Raw genomic sequence first — 23,419 nt, forward strand, 5'->3', positions numbered from 1 at the left:
GGGAGTCGCGGAAAAAATTAACAGGGTTGGGGAGTCACGGAAGGCATTGAACAGAGTTAGGGAGTCATGGAAGAAAGTGAAGAGGGTTGGGGAGTTGCGGAAAAAAGTGAAGAGGGTTGGGGAGATGTGAACAAAAATGAAGAGGGTTGGGGAGTTGCAGAAGAGAGTAAAGAGGGTTGGGGAGTTGCAGAAGAGAGTAAAGAGGGTTGGGGAGTCGCAGAAGAAAGTAATGAGGGTTGGGGAGTCGTGGAAGAAAGTGAAGAGAGTTGGGGAGTCGCGGAAGAAAATGAAAAGAGTTGAGGAGTCACAAAAGAAAGTGAAGAGGGTTGGGGAGTCGTGGAAAAAAGTGAGGAGGTTTGTTGAGTCGCGAAAGAAAGTAAAGAGGGTTGGGAAGTCGCGGAAGAAAGTGAAGAGGGTTGGGGAGTCGTGGAAGAAAGTGAAGAGGGTTGGGGAGTCGCGCAAGAAAGTGAAGAGGGTTGGGGAGTCATGGAAGAAAGTGAGGAGGTTTGTGGAGTCGCGAAAGAAAGTAGAGTTGGGGAGTCATGGAAGAAAGTGAAGAGGGTTAGGGAGACGCGGAAGAAAGTGAAGAGGGTTGGGGAGTCATGGAAGAAAGTGAAGAGGGTTAGGGAGTCGCGGAAGAAAGTGAAGAGAGTTGGAGTCATGGAAGAAAGTGAAGAGGGTTAGGGAGTCGCGGAAGAAAGTGAAGAGGGTTGGGGAGTCATGGAAGAAAGTGAAGAGCTTGGTGGTGCGATTGTGCATGTGAGGAATTGATAAAATGAGGTGCTGGATCAGATTTCAGAGGTGCCAGATCCAGATCAAAATTAAGCCAAGGTGCTACCTACTTTTTGAATGCAAGGTAGGACAATCTGACAAGGTCTGACGAATCGACAGATCACAGATTCAGGTTCTTAATTCATATCTGTTGGTTTTAGGTAAATACCTTTATTTTTCTTGTACAAGTTAAAATACTCTTGCCTTTAATTGTTTCAGGGTAGCAAAACACAAAAAATGACAACGCATCCTGCACTCATGGATGTGTCCAAATGTTTGTCCAAACAAATTATATGGACAAATTATTTACCATGGGGTCAGACATTTTAGTGTATTTTATTGTAAGAGGCTGCAAATGAGCAGTTGCGGTAACTTGCCGACAACTGTGCTGCCAGGAAGTTACCACAACTGCTCATTTGTGGTCTCTTACCTGTAAATGCATTTACAGTAGTTCATTTTCATTTTACAGAAAAATAGCCTTACCACAACTTCTTTTTATGGTAATGCCCTTTACCACATTTTAATTTACAGTATGATGATTTTTACAGTTCTTTCACTGTACTAAACTACACTTTACAATAGAAGTAAATGCAAATATTTTTTTGTATTTACTATTGAATTTAATAAAATACAAACAAGTGACTAATTTATTCATTAACTGTCTCATTTGTGTCTTCCACTACAATAGCAGCTCTTGATTTATTTGATTACAGTAGAATACAGCATTTCCTATTTTGCAGGAAGTTACTGTAAAAGTTTTAAAATGGCCCACAATGCAGTGCATATTACGCCCCATTCACACTGGGGCTTGTCTAAAATTGGGGCTGACACTATCTTCATAGCAGCATCAGCAAACAAAATTTGACTGCAATCGGCTACAATCTAAGCTAGGGTATTTGCATAAAGTGATCTGATTGGCTGATGATTCCGATGGCTTGAAAAGTTGAGAAATTAACAGCTTCTGCAACGTCACTGACGGATCTACAAATCAGTGTCAGAAACGCCTGATGTCACCCATTCAAAGTGAATGGGAAGCGTTGATGATTCGCGTGAATCAGTGTTACAGTTGTGAACTGTAAATGTTTGTGGTGTTTTACCGTTTTTTGGGGGGGGGGTTTGCAATAAATAACTGTAACATTGTGTCAAAGTCTTAACAGTGTGCATTAGCAACAATTTACTTGATTCTCTGGTAATATTCTGGATCAGACCCTCTTCATTTGTAATATAACCAGGCATATCACATGAAATATGTTTTTCATGAGCGCAGACAGTGTGGATATTCAGAGTAGTGTTTCTATGTGGCCCTGCAGGGCCTGCCGGGTCTGGATAAGCTGAGTCCGGCCTGCTCTGGAGCGAGTACTCCACGCGGAATCCTTGCCACACACAGTCCTATGAGTCCTGAGAGTATCAAACTCATGCACCGACACAGGTCAGTACACCACTACACACAGTTATGATGGATATGTTGTGTGTGAACTATGTATGTGAGGTTATGAATGTTTGAGTCTAAATGTGACAGTAATTGCAATTTTAGATGTTGGAAGTCAAATCTGATTTCTTTGGAATTAAACAGCACAACACATTTCCTTAAAGAAGAAATCTGGACAAATTCAATCTAAATCAGTATTATTTTAGATATGTTCACATTGTAAATATTTACATATTGTATTTATCTACATATTGTAAATGTTTTCTAATGCAAAGTTTCATTTCATATAGGTGTATTTCTTGGTATATGATTTGTGTGGCATCTCACAGGAAACTCTGTAAATCTGTAGTAATGAATTTGTCATACATATTTAAATGTAAGAGAGATTCCTGCAGTCTAGAGACAGCCCTTCCTTTCTCTTCACAAACACTCCTTGACCGTGTATTCCTCATGAACACATGCGCACATACTCATGCTGCCCACCCTGAACACACGAGCTTCAGCTCCGCCACGTCTCTCTCACGTCTTTCTCTGTTTGTTCCTCTCTCCCTCTCTCTCTCTTCTGTCACTTCTTCTCATATATGTCTGACATCTTTCTTTGTGCATGCATTACTCCTTTGTTCTGTCTCTTTCCTCCTTTTTTTTCATATTGGCACGGCTGCCTATGTCCTACCACCCTATGATCTTCTTTTCCTTCATCTTGATTCATTTTCCCCATTCCCCGCATGCATTTCTCTTCCTGCTTTTCTTTCCCATCCCTGTTTTCCGTATCCCTCTCCTCCCCCTGTCTGTCTCTTTCTCTGTCTTCCTCTAGCCCTCTGAATGTGTTGGGCTCTGTCCGACATTCCTCCTCTTCTCTCTCCTCTCACACCTCCAGTGAGACAGGAAACCTCCTCATCATGACGGACAGTATGATGGAGCACCCAGAGGACCTTTATCGCATGCAGGTGGGCTACATGAACTCATAAGGTACATCTCAGCATTCATTTAGGGCACCCAAGCCGTATAATATACAGTCCTGTAGCCAAAGGGGGCTCGGGTGGTTCAGAAGACCCACCCCTCACTGACAAAGGTCCAGACTTTGTCCCATACATGAGCTCATTTGTCCTGTTTAGATTTGCTATGCAAATCGTGGTGAAAATAACCTGTTGAAAAAGTCTTTAAGACTAAGTGGAACCCTTCGTTGGCTGTTGCTTCGGCGTGACTTCAACTAATCAGTTTTTTGCCAATGCTAACACATATTTTTCATGAGTCCAACATCCAGCTGTGCAGGAAAATGTACCCAAGTCCCCTATAGTGTATGTGTTTGGACTGTGGGGGAAACCGGAGCACCCGGTGGAAACCCACGCCAACACGGGAAGAACATGCTGAAATGCCAACTGACCCAGCCGAGGTTCGAACCAGTGACCTTCTGGCTGTGCGATGATTGTGCTACCCACTGCGCCACCGTGACACCCAAAACATTAAATGACCAAACAAAATGACGAAACAAAGAATGACCAATACAAAGGTGTGTAGCACCAAAAGCGGCCCATATCTAAAATTAAGGGTGTCACGATTTCGATTTTAAATCGAAATCGATCGAAATTTATGCTCAATTTTGATTATCGAATCAAATAATAGAATTGTCGATACTGCCATGCCCCAATGTCACGTCAGCTTGGCTTGCCAAGCGGGAAAAAAAACATGCTTGTTGAAGTGCTTTTTATAATGCAGACTCAGGAGACCCGTCGACAAAGCTTAAACCCTCTCCTCTTTCAATGAAGTTGCCGGTGTGGAAGTATTTTGGATTTCCAGTGAGTTATGTTGACAATGTTTGTGTTGTCGACAAAAAAACAACAAAAAAAACACAGTTTTCAAGCTCTGCTATGTACGTTTTAGGGTTCGTCCGATAGACAACACCCATAGATATATACATTAGATGTCGCCTGGCCTATTGTTGTCTATTAGACGGAATTCGTCAATAGCGCCGCCATCTTGCTACAGGGTAGCGCTCCTTTGAAATGAATGCGGGACCAAGGTACAGTGGAGGACTGTGGCCACATAAAGCCAGAGATATACACATATACACATATATCTATGATCGGGAGTTTTCCTGGATGTTAGTATGTAATTTTTTTTTTACTAATTATGAAAATTATAATTTTAAATCACTTTTCTACATTGATGGATCAGTGACCGCACGGGCATTCCTGACAAAAAGCTTGTGTTTGTGTGTACAGAAATGTACTATTCACCCTCCCTGTTAAATTTAATCTAATCATGTCCTGAAACACACCTCCTCTCCTGCCTTCACTTCTCATACTGACGGAGGGAGCGATTCGTTTGTGAATGAATCCCCCGAATGACTCTTTCACCAACGTTAGCCGACAATAATACAAGTTTCTAATAATATCTCGTTGTCATATTTATTTTGCATTGTTTGCTGATTTTATTCAACAAAACTAGCATAAGCCGAGTGTTTAGTGCGAGTTGGAGCTGCTTTGCCGTATGGTGAATGCAGTAAGTGACTGTTATCATCAATAACGTTACCTGTTTAGCACAAAAGTTTAGAACATACAAAAACAGAAAAAAACTTAATATTACATATGAAATGTTCTGCCTTTGTGCTTTGTTTTCTTTGTTTGCTCGTTACTACACCCGTAGACAGCGCTAAAGTTCAGCATCTTCATGTAATAACACCTGTCTTGACTAGTGCGGTTGAATAACATTTGTCCTGGGAGCACTGTACCAATGTGGCGGCACTATTGACGCATGCTCAGGGTCCCTATGCGATATCTAGTGTATATATCTATGGACAACACCGGCATCGCGATCCTCCGCCCCGCCACCATTGCAAATCCACTCGCGAAAGGTACACACTCAGGCCCTGTTTACACTAATATGTCTTTGTTTTTAAATGGCATTGTAGAACGACAAGAATTTGACATCCACAGTGGCGTGTAGCATTTCTGAGCAGCCCTCCTTCCTCACTACCACTGAAAACGCACATCATGTGACCACACACACTCATTCACACAGACACAGATGCACACACATTCATGCGCTCGAGACAGCAGGTCCAGGTAGTCAGAGGATCAATAGACTGCTTCAATCTTTCACTTACTTGTAATTATTCATTTTAGCGAACACCTCAGATACTGTTGGCTGGTTGCTGTTGGTCGTGCACCTTTTTTTTATCGACGCCATTATAACGACACAGATCACTGCCAATTCACGAGTCCCGCATAAAAAGTGATTGACAGGTGGTAATATGTGTGTAACTTATCTTTATTCATTTACTGTATGATTTGTTTATGGGTAAAACAAAGACCGTGCAGGTCAGGTAGTTTAAACGGTAGGCTACAAATAATTAATTTGTTATTAATTAACTAATTATTCATAATCGAAAATCGAATCATGACTTTAGAATCGAAAATGTAATCGAATCGAGGATTTGGAGGATCGTGACACTCTTATTTAAAATGATTTGAATACTATCTTAGCTAAGAAATCCAAAAATGTGGTTCGGGTGACCATCTGACAAGCTATTTCAGAATAGTGCTCAAAATGTCACTAAAATGCACTTAAATTTCAGAATTAAATAGAAAACGAGGGGTATGATTGCAAAAATGAACCACCTCTTTGGTCAGGCTGGCTACAGACCTGTCATAACAACCCCTTAGTGGCGCAGTATTGGCATTACAATTCAGCACAGTAAACTAACCATTTATGCCCATTTTTACTGCCAAAGGTACCAAAAACGCAAACCTTACCGTGCCACTTTTTTGGCACCCTTTTTAAAGGGTAAGCCAGTGGGCGACCATTGACTTGATTGTGTCCTGGCCTTAATAGCACCCCAACTACCATCCATTACCCGAGGCCTATGTGCCTATTAGAAAGTGCCTAACCATGTGCTAACACCACTAGCAGTACCTTAGAGAACACTCATAAGACCCCAGCAACCAACAATCACTTGGAGGTTCATGCACATCATGATTTTGCCAAGTACAATGCAATCCTGGATTAACATCTATGTTGATCCTGGATCCTAATTTTTGTTCTAAGATGTAATCCACACCTATAGGTAGCTCCTAAACCTACCCAGAACTGTAATTATTCCCAAAATCAAAGGGGAATAATAGTTGGATAACAATCATGTAGAAGTGGATAAACCAAACCATGAACATAAAACTTAACATAAACTGTGAACATATCGCTTAATTATGATTGGCTCCAGGATCAACATGGATTTTACTACAGGAACATGTCCTACCAAAATCAGGTTTGCGGTGGTTTACTTAGCAACATCTCAGAACAGCTTAGCAAGCACCTAACACCTGACCATCTGCGTAGTAAAGGCCCTGGTATACTTCTAACGAATTCAAAGAACAAGCAGAAATAACATCATTTCAAACAAAATCCAGCCAAAGCGAAGTTCCTTTTGACTGTTGTTTTTGCAGTTTGAAACATCTCACCTAGGTGAACTTTTAGGGAGTTTGTTTTTGGCTCTTAAAAACCTTTGAGCTACCACTGGTTCCTGGCAATTAATGTGTGATTTTGTCATACTTTTGGCATCTCATTCCAAGGGGGTCAGAAAAGTGAACAACATATAAAAACCATAGACTGTAAAATATATGTAGTATCCGTGACGTCACCCATAGGTTTCTAAAGAGCGCAAAAGAAGCCACAAGTAGGCGCGGCCAACCGTCGCCATTTTGTTCGCGCGTCATCACACCCACGGCGGGATACCAAACAAGGGCAAAGAGGCGGAGAGTGAGCGGAGCTACAGACACCTGCTGACAGTTTGCTTCGACCTGGTTCAGACACACTTTACTTTGAGAGAACGCTTAATACTTTATCACCTGCGACTCGTTTGTATTCCGACCGCTTGTGCTAGGTTGTGCACTATATCAATAAAGTGTTTAGACTTGTAAAAACACTGCTGTAATACACAGAGCCACTAAACATTGTTCTTATGACGTTTTTCAACAGGAGGAAAACGCAAATTACTTCCAAACACTTCAGATATAGTCTGTGTTAGTTAATGTAAGACTATTGATGAAATCCAGCATAACACTGTATGACAACGCTTCAGGTGACTGTTCTAGAGCCTACAGCTAATCAATTCGTCAGATTCTGCAGTGCGTTACAGCTCTAAATATAAATATAAACGATAAATGATCTTAAATAAAACAAATACATGTATAAAGATGGTATATAAGTATATAACTTTACTCACATGGGAAACGGAGGCCACGTGAATGGTTTGTTAGCACAATTAAGTGCACACAGCATGCCATGCCATCTAGTAATTGTAGGAAACAAGTCCAAAAGGCAGTTAACTGTGTAAAGCCACATAAAACAACACAGAAATACGATAAATATGCCGAGTTCAGCGGCTAATCTGCAGGATTCAGCTGAGGTGACATGACGGCGACCAACGAGACCTAGCTGTCACTCAAGTGGCCACGCCCTTAATTATGCAAACTTAATATAACTTAATACAAAGGAAACGGATGAGTTATAAAAAAATTCACCCCCCTCACAGTTGTCATGAAGGGTAATATTAGCTGTATTAACTAAAATCTTTTTTGTACCAGGCTGTAAACACCTTTTTTTCTGCTGTAAAGTTGGCCATTCTAACAGTGGGCTCAATTGAAATTTGCTCTATTTTGGAGTCAGGAGTGGCCAGGACTAGCGGAGTTTCGGATGAATTGCAGTTTTAGTTACTTCCGTATTGGCTTCCTGAGGGAGAGCGGGAGGTTGCCGCTTGATAAAAACTAACAAGTAGCCACTTGATAATACTAGAGTCAAGTAGCAGTATCCACACCTCGAGGATTATCCACACCTGTCCTTTAACTCACAGAGAGAAACTGCTACTGCAGTGTGGGAGTGTAGGAAGGATTTAAAAGAGTAAACTGTCAACCAGGCTTTTCAAACTTTTTATTGCCCTCAAACTAAGAACGAAAAATAATTTTGAAGAACTTTGAAGTATACCAGGGCCTTAAACCAAAGAAACCACTCACAACCCTCGCAACTCCCTGACAACCCTTCAGAACAGCTTAGCTTCTGCAGAACAACACCATTAGCCAGGATCAACACTACGAACTAACAAAAACACTGTAGATGATCTTTTCTGTTTTCCCCATGTAACCTTTCAGCCCAGTCCATCGTCATCCAGCTTGAGTTCGACGCATTCAGCTCCGTCTCAGATGATCAACTCAGGGCACGGCAGCATCAGAGGTAAACACCAATAACGTTTTCATATTAACATCAGGATTAACGTTTACGATTCCCAAATTGAGATTACTTTTAAACTATTTCCAGTTGGATCCCCATCACTACCTGACAGATACAGACACAATCGGGAGATGTTGATGCTTCTGCCACCGCACAGGGATCGGCCCAGTAGTGCCATGTACCCCAATATAACTGAGAATGGACAGGTGGTGTGTTTACCTTTCAAACAATAATTTAGTTTAAAATTCATCAAACTATCTGGAACTGAGTTTTGAAGGTGAGATGATGTCAGCAATAAATGTTTATTTCCCTTTTTTTCACCAGCCTACTAATCATCAGAGGGCTCTGTATCATCAAGTCATTGGTCCCTGCAAACCTTGCAGTGACCCCAATCTTTCGGTGGCTGATAAAGGTATGACTGGGTGTGTATAATTCTCTGAACCCACTGTAACTCACAATCTCCTGATTGTGCAGAATTACAATCCATGCTCTATCTGAAATCCCCCCCAACTCTGAATGATTTTTTGAATATGCAACAATTCTGGCGTAATATCCTGACCATGTAAATCTGATATGTTTGTTGGTGAACAGCGTGCTTAAGTTGGTCACCCTCCTGTACCAGCTACAAAACATCCTCTCTTGTTAGGCTAGTTTAGCAGCCGGCTGGTAACAAACCTTTGATCAGACCTACCTGAGATATCTGGTACCTTCCCATGTGGGTCCAGCAGCTTAGTGATGTGGTTTCTGCTCTATTTTTCTGTCCTCTTGCAGTGTTGTCGGCTCCCAGCAGCTGGAGTTTGGACAGTGGCACCAGAGACACTCTGCCGTTCCTCTCTGCTCATGTCGGGAGTGTGATGGCCCCACCTGTTCCCCCTCGCACCCTTCCTCCCGGTAAGAAACAGCATCTTTTGGAAAAGGTTTTCATTTGAGAAAGTGTCATGAAACCATTGCTTTTATTTTTGGAATGTTATGAAAGATGAATTATGTCATTGGTTACCTTAGATCAGGGGTGCTCAATCCTGTTCCTGGAGGTCTACCTTCCTGCAAATTTCAGTTGCTACCCATATCAAACACACCTGAACCAATTAATTAGGACCTGAACACCACTTGATAATTACAGGCAGGTGTGTTTGATATGGGAGCAACTGAAATCTGCAGGAAGGTAGATCTCCAGGAACAGGGTTGAGCACCCCTGCCTTAGGGCGCTTTCACACCTGTGAATCGATTCAGTTGTTCCGAAACAGAGATTACAATTGTTACATTGTTGCTCTTTGCTCTTGGAGCGGTTCGCTTTCACACTGCAAAGTTTCTAATCGGACCAAAAGAGCTAAAACAAGTCACATGCGAGTAAACTCTCCTTACATTGGTCAGAGTGTCAGGGTTTATTTTGCAGCGTCCCGCTAAGCTGTCAGGAGAGGTGGTGGTTTGGTGGTGATTGACAGGTTGCGCGCGCACGACGTGTCTTAGGAGAGACGCGGTGGGGAGGGGTAAGAAGGGTGCGCGACGATGTCTATTTGAGGACCGGGAGGGAGACGCGAGATTACCGGGAGATCATCACTCGTTTGCGGGCATCCGGAGACTCGCGAAACTTCCCGCCCTACTCATAATTCTCTCTTCATATAGCCATAAGCCTATTACATATCCATAAAATACTGTGATATAACCTCACTCAGATCGGATCGCTTTCTCACTGCAATCGAACCGCTCCAGGGTTCGTTTCAATCGAGCTGAGACCACCTCATTCAAGCGATCTCGGATCGATTACTTTGCCGCGGAACAGAGCGCGATTGCCTTGTTCACATATGCCAAACGAACCGCACTAACTGGGCAAGCGAGATACGTTCCGAAACAAAAGTGTTGGTGTGAAAGCACCCTTAGATATTTTTGGCATGGCAAGGTGCCACAAAATATCTATTCAGTGACGCAAACTGGTTAACAGACGTTTGGAATGTGTATCTAACAATGAGTGCATATAGTATATGGAAGATTTTGTGAACTTGTGAAGCCAGTTGAGTTTTTAGTTCGATTGCATCTTGAGGGACATGGTTGTATCACATGGTTGTGTACTTAAATCCATATCGAGAAGTAAATGGGTGGTTGGAATATAGTATCATTTTGTACACAACACAATAAATTAAGACTCTGAGAGCCTTTAACTTATATCACAGCTCCAACAAAATTTGTAGTTGCAAATGGCGAATATTAAAGTGATATTCCCATTCTATTTGGACAAAACATTACACACCAACACCACTTTTTGTAGTAATTTTTGAAGGATTCGGATTTCTGCTTTCCAATATCCTTACTACACAAAGTCTGTTTTGAATAAAAAGTCGAATCACTTTAAAATAATTAACCGTAAAAACAGTAAAATCACTTTTAGACATTTTAGATAGTATTAACTCGTTGATAATAACAATAGAAACAGTTGCTTCCAGTCCTCAGCCCTCAGTTCCACTCAAGGTCTCCGTCACCTCTGACCTAGATTGGTGGCTTCTGAAAATAGTTATAAAGACACAGGCAAATGCACTGAAAATACGGTATATTAAGCAATGTGTTAACCTATTCATTAATTAAAATCAATTCACAGTTAAATACTGAGAAACAGGATGATGAAAAGGATAAACGTTGGTCCATGATGAGACGGATTGGAAAGCAGAAATCCGAATCCTTCATTTTCTATTACAATTTGCCTATTAAATTTCACCATTTTCACTTCATTTATGCCTCACATTCATTTATAGGAGAATGAGAGAAAGAAAACACATCATTAAATACTAAGAAACAAATACTAGTCTTTTAATTTTGATTATTATAATAATATGCATCCTGTCAACTACCCGAATGTGTCTAAAAAGTAGCCTCCTCCTTTTCATTTCAGTAGATTTCCCTACATCTAAAACATCAATCCTTTGCTGTTAGCATAAATCCTCACATGATTGAGTAATTTCCTGGTCATTCCCTCTATCCCAGCCATTACCCTCCTCTGAACGTCAGCTAAGTTCAGAAAGAGTCCTTGATAGTGCTTGCTGAGTGAGCGCATGCCGACCTGTGTGCGGGCAAGTATATACCGGCGTGTGCTCTTTCCAACCCTGGTTGTCCAACTGTGTCTCCCCCTTTAGGACACTTCTCGATGCACTTTGATGCTTTCCACCACCAGATCAACGAACTCCCTCCAGCTCTCCCCGCGCGCTCCTTAAGAAAGGTATCCTCCGCCTAGATGTGTCCTGTTAGTGCTCATCATGCATGTCCGCGATAGCATTCCACGATGTCTAATGTCCTGTTAACCTCAGATGTCCCCACCTGTTCTCCAGCCAAAACACCCAGAGCCGAATTGTCCGCCAGTCTGCTTTTGGTTATAATTGGGTTGTTCTTGTCCCTAAGATGCTGAAAGTGTTTGGGTTCATTATGTAATTGTTTCATGTGCATCTGTATATGTGCGCATCTATAGAGCAATTTTTGTGTATGTGTGAGCATATGTGTGCTTGAGATTGTCGCTTCTCCATTATGAACTGGAGATCAGTAGGATGCAAGTGAAGGATGATGACTATAGGGTGACTGATAAAGTCAAATCTGCTTCCGTCATCCAGAGACCTAAACTTCAGGTCAGAGAGTAGCTTTAAATCAGAGGTGCTGAAGCCTGCTCCTGAAAAACAACTTGCTAATTTGATCGATATACCAGAAGTAGCCATAGAATTAAATTGGGTTTGTTTGGCAGTGTTTGCTTTAAATTTACTGCTTATGATGGGAAAGTCCTTGTGCCCAAGTGATAGGACAAACATTCTGTTAAAAAAGGGCATACTTCAAATTAAAGCTACATTAAAGCAATACTCTAATTTTAATTAAAAAATAAGTTTTGACAATGTTCCTGTTCAAAGCTTTAATCTTCCGTAGTTACATTGTGTATTAAAATAGACGGAAAACGAAAAGTTTCTATGTTCAAGGCTGATATGGATAGCAATTATACTCTCGGGTGAACACATAGTAGTTTTAATATTTTATCCCTGGCTCTTCCTTACGATTGTTAGATAGTGCTTGGGTTTTTTTTTTAAGTTTTTTTGTAGCCCATACATTGCAAGGGGTTTAAAATGTCTTACGAAGTAGATCAGGGGTGGCCAACCCTGTTCCTGTTGAGCCACCTTCCTGTAGATTTCAGTTGCTACCCATATCAAACACACCTGAACCAATTAATTTGAACACCACGTGATAATTACAGGCAGGTGTGTTTGATATGAGTTGCAACTGAAGTCTGCAAGAAGGTGGCTCTACAGGAACAGGGTTGGCCACCCCTAGAGTAGATTAATGAACTCAAATTATGGAACTCATTCATTCATTCATTTTCTTTTTGGCTTAGTCCCTTTATTTATCTGGGGTTGACACAGCGGAGTAAACCGCCAACTTATCCCTTCCAGCTGCAACCCATCTCTGGGAAAAAATTCTGGAACTCAAATCATTGATTTCCAGTGGCTGCATTTATAGCAGAAACTCCAGCGAAAGATCACCATTACACAACATGGACGAGCCAGGTTAAAAGTTAACACTACTCTGACTGTGTCCATCCGATAGAAGAACGTCATTCAGACAGATGATGCCTTAAGGGTGAATAAATTATGGAATTATGGGGCCATTTTAATTTTAAATGAACTATCTCTTTAAGAATATTTCCACTATCAAATGTGGAGATCATTAGAACTAAATGTGGTTAAAACTTCAACCTGTAGGATGGAAGTTCTCCAGGAGTTGGATTTAGCTGCCTTGCTCTTAGATCACCTGAATGTCATCCTACTGGTCTTACATTTGAACGTTGCATTTAAAAAAGGTGTTAATAATGCAGTGTAATGTTGACCTTGTTTACCTTTCCTTACCAGTCGCCCCTGCACCCTATACCTGCCTCACCCACCAGTCCACAGTCGGGCCTGGATGGCAGTAACTCCACCTTATCCGGCAGCGCCAGCAGTGGTGTCTCCTCCTTGAGTGAGAGCAACTTCGCCCAGTCCTCCTCTGAGCCTCCAGCTCGAGCCGACACCTTGGACTCGATGCCGAGCAGCCAGGCCTGGACCACAGACACGGAAGAGGCAGAAAGTCCCTATCTCCCCGTACGCTACAGCGTCTCCGAGCCTGAAGTTCTGGACCCTCTCAAGCCAGCTCCATGCCGTAGTCACTCAGCCCCGTTGGGTGTAACCCCAGGGATACCCTCTGATGGCCACCACCACCATCACCTCCATCTCCACCATCACCACCCACACGCAGTGCACATCACCCACCCTCACTACCACCACCACGAGCCTGCACCCGCACTGCCTCCCAAACCTTACCTGAGGGAAGGGTGCATCCCTGAAGAGGACCTGAGGCCAGTTCCGAGGCCTATGCCACGCAAGATCTCCCAGCCTTTGCTTACTACCAAGGAGGAACAGGCCAAGGTGGCCTGGGAACATGGCATTAGTGAAGAATAGACGAAGAATAACCTGGACTGTAAGCTTTGGCATGATTTGTGGCAGGATTTTGGGAAAGTCCCCAAAAATTATTCATTTGAACCTTCTCTGCTCCCAGTATACCCAGTGTAGGTCTTTTCAACCTTTTAAGAAGTGCTTGCCATGTTACAGAGCTTCTACATGCTAGTGAGATGTTTTGTTTTGTTTTGCGCTTAGTGGTTGTTGGTTGGGAGTTGCACAGGATCCTTGAATTCAAACTGCTTGTAGAGCCCAAATTACTTCCTCTCATTGGTATCTTGTTTGGGTTATGCAGATATGATACGTTGTAATGGTGCAGAGAGACTTTCAGATGAACAAGGAAGCACAAATTGAGATTTCGATGGTTTTCAGGTGTATCATGTACTCAGAGATAACACATGCCAATTTTCTAACTTCTAGACATTTCATTGTGGCCGTTGCAATAGTTCTAACTGACATCCTACACTTTCAAAATGAGCTTATTTGTACGGTTAGCACTTAACCTTCGAGCACCAAAAACCTTAGTTTTGCCTTTTTTCTTTCAAAGGAAATCATTATATACTTTAGAAAGAGCTAATCTGAGGTTTGTTAAATAGTGGACACATTTGAAATTTCGTTTGACTTACAATTCACTAGCCCACGTAAGGATGAACTTTGAAGATGTTTGAAGATCTGCTCTTGGACGAAGCATGCTCATTTCTCCTGACAGCTTGCTTACATCCCAATCCAACGCAAAAGCCTCAGATGAGGTTTTATTAACGCTGCGGTTGATATAACATGCTAACACTTCATCACAGACCTAAAAACACTTAACAGAACGTCTGCTACCTCCTGCGCGGTTGCGGGAAGCTTCTCTTCAGAGAGAATCTGCACTGATTTGACAGTAAGAGGCTTTTACAATCTTCGTAAAGCCTCATTACACCCACAATATTGTCGTGCTGCGAAAGCAAATCAACCACTCTCAACGCTACTACCCCGTTACGCTAATAACACAACAGCCAAAGCGCTGTTAAATCAAAGCCATTTCACAGATGTCTCCTCACAGTAAAGCGGCTTTTGGTCTCAGCAGGTTCCTTTGGGAATTGATTTCCGTTCCTCTGCGTTGACAGTTTTCATAAAGAAGTATATATTTTTAGATAGAGCTGTTATAAAATTCCAAGACTTTAATATAATTGTATAGTAAAGAAAAATTGCAAAAAGAGTTCGAATAAATACAGCTTAGATTATATCATACAATATATTGCTATGAAAGATTATATCACACATTTTTAAAGGTGAAAAGGTTTCATGGCTGTGTTTTATGTCGTGAGTTGAGTGGCTTACAGCTACTGATGGATGCAAATTCGGTACCTGATGGTGTTTGCATATTTACGTCTAATGACTTGAAAGTTAACGTTATTTAAAAGCTAATTTTTATGTGCAATGTGCATGTTCTCTTCAATAGTGGTGAATATTACCCTGCATCACTTGAAGGGAGGGTCTGGTAGAGATATTGTTTTTATTGTATATCTACACATCTTCATCGTGTCACAATAAACGTAATTAAATCGCATTTCAGATATTGTGTCAGACAGACCAGAATCTGCTGATCAATTATTGACACTTTCAATGGAAATCAAAATTGCACGAAAGTCAACTTTCAACGGAAAGTTAAAATGAAGTCTAGTAACGCCCCGCCCACGGTGAAACATCATTGGTTCAGAATTTTGATCTACATGATTGTGTTGAACATCATATAAATTGTCGTAAAATTTATTTATATCACTTTTTGTAACAAATTTCACAAATAAAATATCGCAAATTATCACAAGAAACGTAAGTATATCGCATTTAGAGAAACAAATATCTGCTGTCCAATAGTTATGACATTTTCAATGGAAAGCAATAATAAATATCTAGTAAAGCCCTGCCCACACTGAAAACTCATTGGATTCAAATAAATTTCGCAATTAAAATAGCCCAAATTATCTCAAGAAACGTAACTATAGCACATTTCAAATATTGTGTCACACAGACAATAATCTGCTTACAGATTGTTGACATTTTCAATGGAAATCAAAAATTGATGTCCAGTAAAGCCCCACCCACAGTGAAATCATAATAAATTTTTAATCATAATTTTGTTGAACATCGAATAAATTGTCATAAAGTTAATTATACCACATATTGTAACAAATTTCGCAATTAAAATATCACAAATTATCACTTGAAGCGCATTCAGAAAAACAAATATCCACTGTCCAATAGTAATGACATTTTCAACAGAAAGCAAAAATGAACGTCTAGTAAAGTCCTTATTGGTTCAAAATTTGTATCTATATAACTTTCATCTATATAAACATCAAATAAATTGTCATAAGAAACTTAATTATACCACATTTTGTAGCAAATTTCTCAATTAAAGTATCACAAATGATCACAAGAAACGTAAATATATCGAATTTTAAATATTGTGTCAGACAAGAATCTGCTGACCGATTGTTGACGTTTTCAACGGAAATCAAAAATGCATGTCTAGTAAAGCTCCGACCACAGTAAAATCTCCTTGGATTCTGATCTACATAATTTGGTTGAGCTGGTTGGTTTCTGTCTGAAAGTAAAGACAACAGAAAGTATTTAAAAAAAAGAGTCTAGTTAAGCCCCGCCCACAGTGAAACGGCATTGGTTCAGAATTTTGATCTGCACAAATAACCCCAATATTACCACATTTTGTATCAAAGTTTGCAAATAAAATATCGCAAATTATCACAAGAAACGTAATTACATCGCATTTAGAAAAACAAATATTTGCTGTCTTATAGTAATGACGATTTATAGTAATTTTCCACGAAAAGTAAAAATAAATGTTTAGTAAAGCTCCGCCCACAGTGAACCCTCATTGGTTCAGAATTTTCATCTACATAATTTTGTTGAACATTAAATAGTTTCGTATTGGCTGGGAGTCACACAGAATTTCCATGTTTATTGACAGGCAGAATAAACGTCACTGGAATTTTCGTTAAATTTTTTGAAGTCCACTGTAAACTTTTCTGCCCAATTACTTTGGCAATATATACTCTAACTAATGTTATTTTTTATACTATAATGTGGTTTAATTTGGTTTTTTATCAAATATGTACTTAAGGCTGCTCATGGTATGAACTGTACTTTAACTCCAAATACTTGAACGTATATGAAGGCAAAAAGCAAGTTTTTAGGCACACTTACACATGTTAATGTGTGCTTTTTTTGTAATATGAAGGCTGTATTCTTCATATGTACATTGAGAAACGCATGTTATCTCAATAGCTGATCATCATTGAAGGCTTTTCATGGCCGGATAAAGCAAATACACGGTCCTAGCGTAAATCCATTACATTAAAACATTATATGTTTTCTCTTCATCAGAATTTACTGTTGGCTTGTACGTGCTTCCTCTTAAAGTAAAACTGTTGGTATGCATTTGTAGATTATTATTTATAATATGTATATATATATATATATATATATATATATATATATATATATATATTTATTTATTTTTTTTTGCTTTACTAAAATATGAAGACATATAGTGATGAAGTAGATGTGTTGTGTCTCTCGGGACATAGAAATGCGCTGACTGAAGAGTTATTAATCATTATTTATATGTAAAATAAGTCATATTAAACACCAAGTGATCAGGGAAGGAACTGGAATCTATGCAAAGATCGAGTGTTATATTAGAGAGGGTGTTGAAGTCTATCTGTGACGGCCCATTTTTGTGAATACCCGCACTGATCAACTAAAGAAAAGCATTAATATTTATTGTTTTCAGCGTTTCTTATTATGGCTTTCTAGACATTTTGCATGTAAATATGGACTGACGGATACTGTGCGTCTCGTATTCATTCACTAGCTCTAATTTTGCTTGCATAGCTAAGCAAAAAACTACATAAACCTATTATAATCACGAGTCATTAATGCTTTAAATAAAGGTTTTGGCTCATTTGGCACAAGCAACCATGTACAAATCTTTGAGTGTACATATTTTACATGTTTGATATCTCCGCGAAGGTAAGCTGACAGTTTTGGGATTCAGTTTGAGGGTGACGTTTTATTTTTTACATGACAAAAGTTGCCCGGATCAGCGTTTAAAATTCAATACCAGACTTTAGTTCACGTAGACAGCATTTGTGTGGATTGCTAATTAAATATTGGGCTTATTTTCCTGCATTTTGCTGAAATGATTGATGATTTGAATGAGGTTAAATTTAGGTGGGCAAATGGAAAAAACAAACCTTCTATGGTCTGTACATATGAAAAAAACTGAGTTAAAATGGCTACTAAACACTCCTGGCCTGCATTACAGTTCGTACCACACCATGTCTGGCTTTATTTTGTGTATATAATCCTTCAAAAGCTTTGTATTTATATGGTCAAGAGGGACAAATCATGTATAGACTGAGATTAATTGTCTGCCTTGTACTTTCTGATGTAAATGTGTTTTTAAAACTAAACTAAACTGCGACAAGTGAAAAAAAAAAGAACAAAAAAATCTTTCAATGGCCTAATCACGCGTTATTTTGTGTATTTTGCATTGGAATCTGAAGAGCGTTTTGTTTTACCATGCAGAAATACAAACACCTTTGTACGAGTATTCTCAAAAGTATTTTTTTCTGTATATATTGTGCTAGCATGACTCAATGTGGTGTGGATTTTAGATGTAAATACACTCGTTTTTTTTTTTCCTACTCACTTAACCGCTGTGACGTGTAATTCATTAATAATGCCTAATATTAAACAATGTTTTATCAACTGATATTCGCCTTCTTTCCTTACTTGAATGTGTGATTGAAGCAGGTTTTGTGTGTTTGTGTGTGTGTGTGTGTGTTAATGCAATGACACTAACTCAATCATTCATTTTCCTTCGGCTTAGTCCTTTATTTATTAGTGGGTCGCCCATCGGAGTGAACCGCCAACTATTTCAGCTTATGTTTTATACAGTTGCAACCCAATACTGGAAAACACCCATACACACTCATTCACACACACACACACACACACTCTCTTCCACCACGGCCAATTTAGTTAATCAATTCCCCTACAGTGCATGTGTTTGGACTGTGAGGGAAACCTGAGCACCCAGAGGAAACCCACGCCAACATGGGGAGAGCATGCAAACTCCACACGGGACTCAAACCAGCAACCTTCTTGCTGTGAGGTGACTGCTAACTACTGCGCCGCCCATGACACTAACTCGGAACAAATATTGTATGCAAATAACAAATATTTATATATATTGCGATTGGAAGGGCATCTGCTGTGTAAAAACGTGCTGGATAAGTTGGCGGTTCATTCCGCGGTGGCGACCCCGGATTTATAAAGGGACTGAGCCGAAAAGAAAGTGAATGAATGAATAAATGAAATAAGTGTGATAGGTGGAATATTCTGCACAGCATCACAAATAATTCATTTATCCTATAAATACAGTGGCTGTCCTGTATTTAAAAATAGGGATGCTCCGATCAGGAGTTGTGCAGCCGATGTTGAGTTTTCATTCCTCGTCATGGTGATCAGCCAGTACTGTTTCTGATGCTTCACGCTTTATATAACTGTAACATTGCATAAAGCACTTTTTCCCTTTAAGTATGATAAAGTGGAGATCTCTCCTTAATTAAGGGTGTTGATTTTAATATATGTCTGTTTAATGCTTCTTTTAAATATTTACTGTAAGGGTTGAAGCAGCTTTACAGAAAATTAGAGATAAAGCAGATAATACTTTTTTTTTAACATTATGGAAAAATTCAACATGTGTCAATGAAGAAAAAGTTTGTTTGATGCAACAGAAATTAAAAAGCACACCTTTATATCCATTACTTTACTAAAAGAAAATAGGCCTGTAAACGAATGTTTGTTGCAACAACTATATTACAACAAGTTATATTATATATATATATATATATATATATATATATATATATATATATATATATATATATATATATATATATATATATATATATATTAGGGATGTAACGGTATGAGAATTTCATACCTTGGTATGAATGTCACGGTACGGTATTTATTGAATCATTTACAGGAAAAAACAAAACTTATGAAAATACTCCAAAAAAGTCCCAAAAGTGTCAATGACATACAAATTAGTCATCTATCTGTAAGCTTTGAAACAGGAACTTCAATTTTAATAACAAAAAAATATTAAACCATGTAAAAAAATTAAGTTTCAATTTAGTAGTGTTGAAAACTCATCACATTCAACATTTAATCACTCACTCACTTAGATAGAGATGGGTTTAAAGGAAAATTATCATATAAATATAATCTGGTAAAAGCTGGTATCTCTGGGTATTTACAATGTCCCCTGCAACAGAAAAAAACCCTCTCATTTGGGACTGAGGTTTCTGGGACAGAGAGATATGACTTGGCCCAGGTTGACAGCAGTGGGTAACCTTGTGCATTGTCTTTCCCCCACTTGAGAGGACAAACCATGAGTGAGATAAAGATCTCATGTCTGCATCAATCTGAACAGTGTGCTGTGTTTCTGCAGTCCCCATGACTGATTATTAGTCCTATTCCCCAACTTGCAGGCACGTGCACACACAGGGCAACACAGCTGATAAGAACTCGCGTGACAACACCGCTATTCAGTACGCGCGCGACAACACAGCTGATAAGAACTCGCGCGACAACACCACTATTCAGTACGCGCGCGGCGACAACACCCAGCTCTTTTTCATCCCCGCTTCTAGCAGCACACTCCATTTCCGCATTACTGGATCTGTAGCGACAACAGACCGCAAGGGATTATGGCCAAGCCTGGGCTGATGGGAATTGTAGTTTCCGCTACCTCCCGTTCGCTTCATTCGCCTGAGCAAATTTTCTCAGAAGATCTATAGTTTTACCGAGTCATGCGACTACGGTAATATCGAAAAAAATTTATATTGCGGTATGACGGTATTTACAATACCGTTACATCCCTAATATATATATATATATATATATATATATATATATTGTTGGGATAAATTGCAGACCGTCTGTGTGTTTCCTCAGTAAGCTGGAGCTCCAGGAAGGCAACAACAACTGAGAGATGTGAATCCAACAGTTTATTGCTCTCTTCTAAAGAAGTCTGGGGTATTCCCAGCTTTTATACATCATACTCAGGGTCACATGGGCTATGAATACGTGCAAATATTCAGCTCAGTTAGGCAGAACAATTTTATCCAGTGCTCAAGAATGTCAAGGCGCAACGTCAAGGCGCCTAGTACAGGGACAACTTACAATAAGATAAGACACAGTTACAAAACAGAATATTTGGAGAGTGACTACATGGATATTTCTTTCAATCCCCTCTTCCAGGCTCAGTTTCTTACAAGAGCCTGGATCATACCATATTCTCATAAACTCTATTTGTTAAATGGTTACCCTCAGTTCCATTCATAGCTAAATGTTCATAACCCTTTACCTAAGGCATTAACCATCCTATACATTCTTTCCATAAAACATCTCAGAAGACATGGACCAAAAATACATACACATAAGAAAATAATAAGTACCGGTACTACCATTGAGACATATGGAGCCAATGATCCAAACAGGCTTACTAAAAATCCCAATCCCCAATTAAAATTTCTTTCCTTCATCTCATCCTCATACACCTGTGATGATATCCTTTTCATCGCCCTTTACAGCTTGTCCTACTCGTCCAAGATCCTCATCATCCGCGGGAACGTAAGTGCAGCATTGGCTCTCTCCGACCAGGGAGCAGACCCCGCCTCTTTCCGCTAAGAGCATGTCCAGAGCCAGTCTGTTTTGCATAGTCATTAGTCTCAGAGCTCCTCTCTTAGTCCAGAAATGGCATCCGTGGTACTGTTAATAAAAGAGGCCAGTCTATAATGCATAATCTCTTGCTGTTTTAAGGCATCTGCCACGCCAAAACTGGGAATCATAGCCTCCCAGAATCTAGTCCAGTGTGATCTCATACGGTGTTCGTCGGGTTCGTCGTCCTGGGGAACTGACCTCCGTTCCCTTCCGAATTGTCTGGCAAGATGCATGACAGTGACCATGTGTTGTAATTGGATCACAGTACAAAGACCAGTCCAATTGGTGGGGTAAGTGTTGAGACCAGTGTTGTCGTGCCATAGACCCATCTTTTCATCAAACGTGGAAGAAAAGGCGTCCCAGAAGGACTTATCCTCGTCAGTGGCTGATGCTTGTAACATAGCCAAATCAATGTCAGGGAGCATCCCCGAAGCCGAGGTTGTAGACAACAAGGAAACGTGCATAGAGTCCTCAGGCAAAGGCTGTTGTGCTGCTATTAGCATGTCGGTCAGCCAAAGCGTTTCCTTTGGCTTCATCAGTGTGTTCCTTCGAATGGCCCTGAGTTTTAACAATGGCCAGTTGCGAGGGAAGATGGCAGGCCGTTATTAAATCAGTTATGAGGGTATGGCTGCGCACCCCCCATTTGTTGGAGGGCGACATTCCAAGTTTGTTCGAACAGACCATCGCCAGTCATCGTTCGAAACCTTAGCTTGAGACCCCATTTTGTTCATCAATATAAATTTATAATTAGCTCCTGTAAGCTGTGCATTTCTAGAGACACGTATCATAGTTTCTACAAATTCTACTGGCCTGCTCATATCAGGAAGCAGTGAAATGACATCCTTGAGCTGTGTTGCGGAGGGAGGGGTTACTTCAGCATGTCCCCCTTTCTTTGAGACCCATAGGAAAGCCTGATTATCCCCTTGGTCTGGTTTCTCTGTGCGAAGCCCCTCTAATTCTTGTACAGGATACAGAGGCATCCTCTGATGTGCCTTTCCTTGCCCCTCATCAGGAATGGGGGAGGAGAGGGTAGGAGTAGGAACAGTAACTGTAACTGAGGGAACAGTAACAACAGGGGCTGGAGGCACTTTGGGTGTCTCCTTTCTTTTTACCTCAATCTTTGATGCTGATCCTTTAAGAGGCTTCGGAATTAATTTCTTTACCTCTTTTGGTAGGTTAATATTTTGTTTATCATTCCACACACTCATCATCTTCATCCAGATTTCATAACCCTTTTTCATATAATCATGGTCCCATTCGGGATCTCCTTCACTTTCATAAATTAATTTGTAAGCCCGTTTTAGCACATGGGGGTCAAATGACCCATCTCTAGGGTAGGGACGCATCGCTTGTGCCTCAGTCCACCCTGCTAGATTATCTAACCATGGATTAGTGTAATATCCCCACCCACATCGATACATCCAATCTTTAGGGCCTTCCCCTATCTCAGGCTTGGGGTATGAACCACCCATGTTAGTAAATACTTACTAGAAAACACACAGAATGATCGTTTTACTTTTGTATAGCGCGCTCTTCTTGGCTTTTCAGGGAAAATCCCAGCCAAGGATTACTCAGTTCAGTAATGAAGCTTATCAGGCAGTCAAACCAAATTCATGTCTTGCCAGCTTCCTGAACACTCAGTTCAGTGATGAAACTAATCAGGTAGTCAAAACCAAATTCATGTCTTACCTGATCAGCTTCATCACGTCGGGGTCACCAAGTTGTTGGGATAAATTGCAGACCG

The 23,419-nt window shown here is 40.3% G+C and overlaps 1 protein-coding gene across 50 annotated transcripts in view; it reads left to right on the plus strand.

The window, feature by feature from the left end:
* The window catches only part of dock3 (dedicator of cytokinesis 3), a 397,524-nt gene extending 380,561 nt beyond the window's left edge, over nucleotides 1–16,963 (plus strand). For 8 of the 50 annotated variants that reach the window (XM_017353414.4, XM_017353415.4, XM_009296482.5 and 5 more), the window contains 8 exons: nucleotides 2,061–2,200; nucleotides 3,015–3,147; nucleotides 8,344–8,425; nucleotides 8,510–8,631; nucleotides 8,747–8,834; nucleotides 9,194–9,313; nucleotides 11,545–11,627; nucleotides 13,291–16,712. In XM_017353414.4, coding sequence (XP_017208903.2) covers nucleotides 2,061–2,200; nucleotides 3,015–3,147; nucleotides 8,344–8,425; nucleotides 8,510–8,631; nucleotides 8,747–8,834; nucleotides 9,194–9,313; nucleotides 11,545–11,627; nucleotides 13,291–13,875 — 1,353 coding nt within the window. In that variant the 3' untranslated portion in view covers nucleotides 13,876–16,712. Of the gene's footprint in view, nucleotides 1–2,060; nucleotides 2,201–3,014; nucleotides 3,148–8,343; nucleotides 8,426–8,509; nucleotides 8,632–8,746; nucleotides 8,845–9,193; nucleotides 9,314–11,544; nucleotides 11,628–13,290 lie in introns of all 50 variants that reach the window. The other 42 variants (XM_073937563.1, XM_073937567.1, XM_073937571.1 and 39 more) reach the window with 19 other exon arrangements.
* Nucleotides 16,964–23,419: the final 6,456 nt, after the last annotated feature.

This window comes from Danio rerio, chromosome 22 (assembly GCF_049306965.1).
Source record: "Danio rerio strain Tuebingen ecotype United States chromosome 22, GRCz12tu, whole genome shotgun sequence".
In the NCBI taxonomy this organism is placed as follows: domain Eukaryota; kingdom Metazoa; phylum Chordata; class Actinopteri; order Cypriniformes; family Danionidae; genus Danio; species Danio rerio.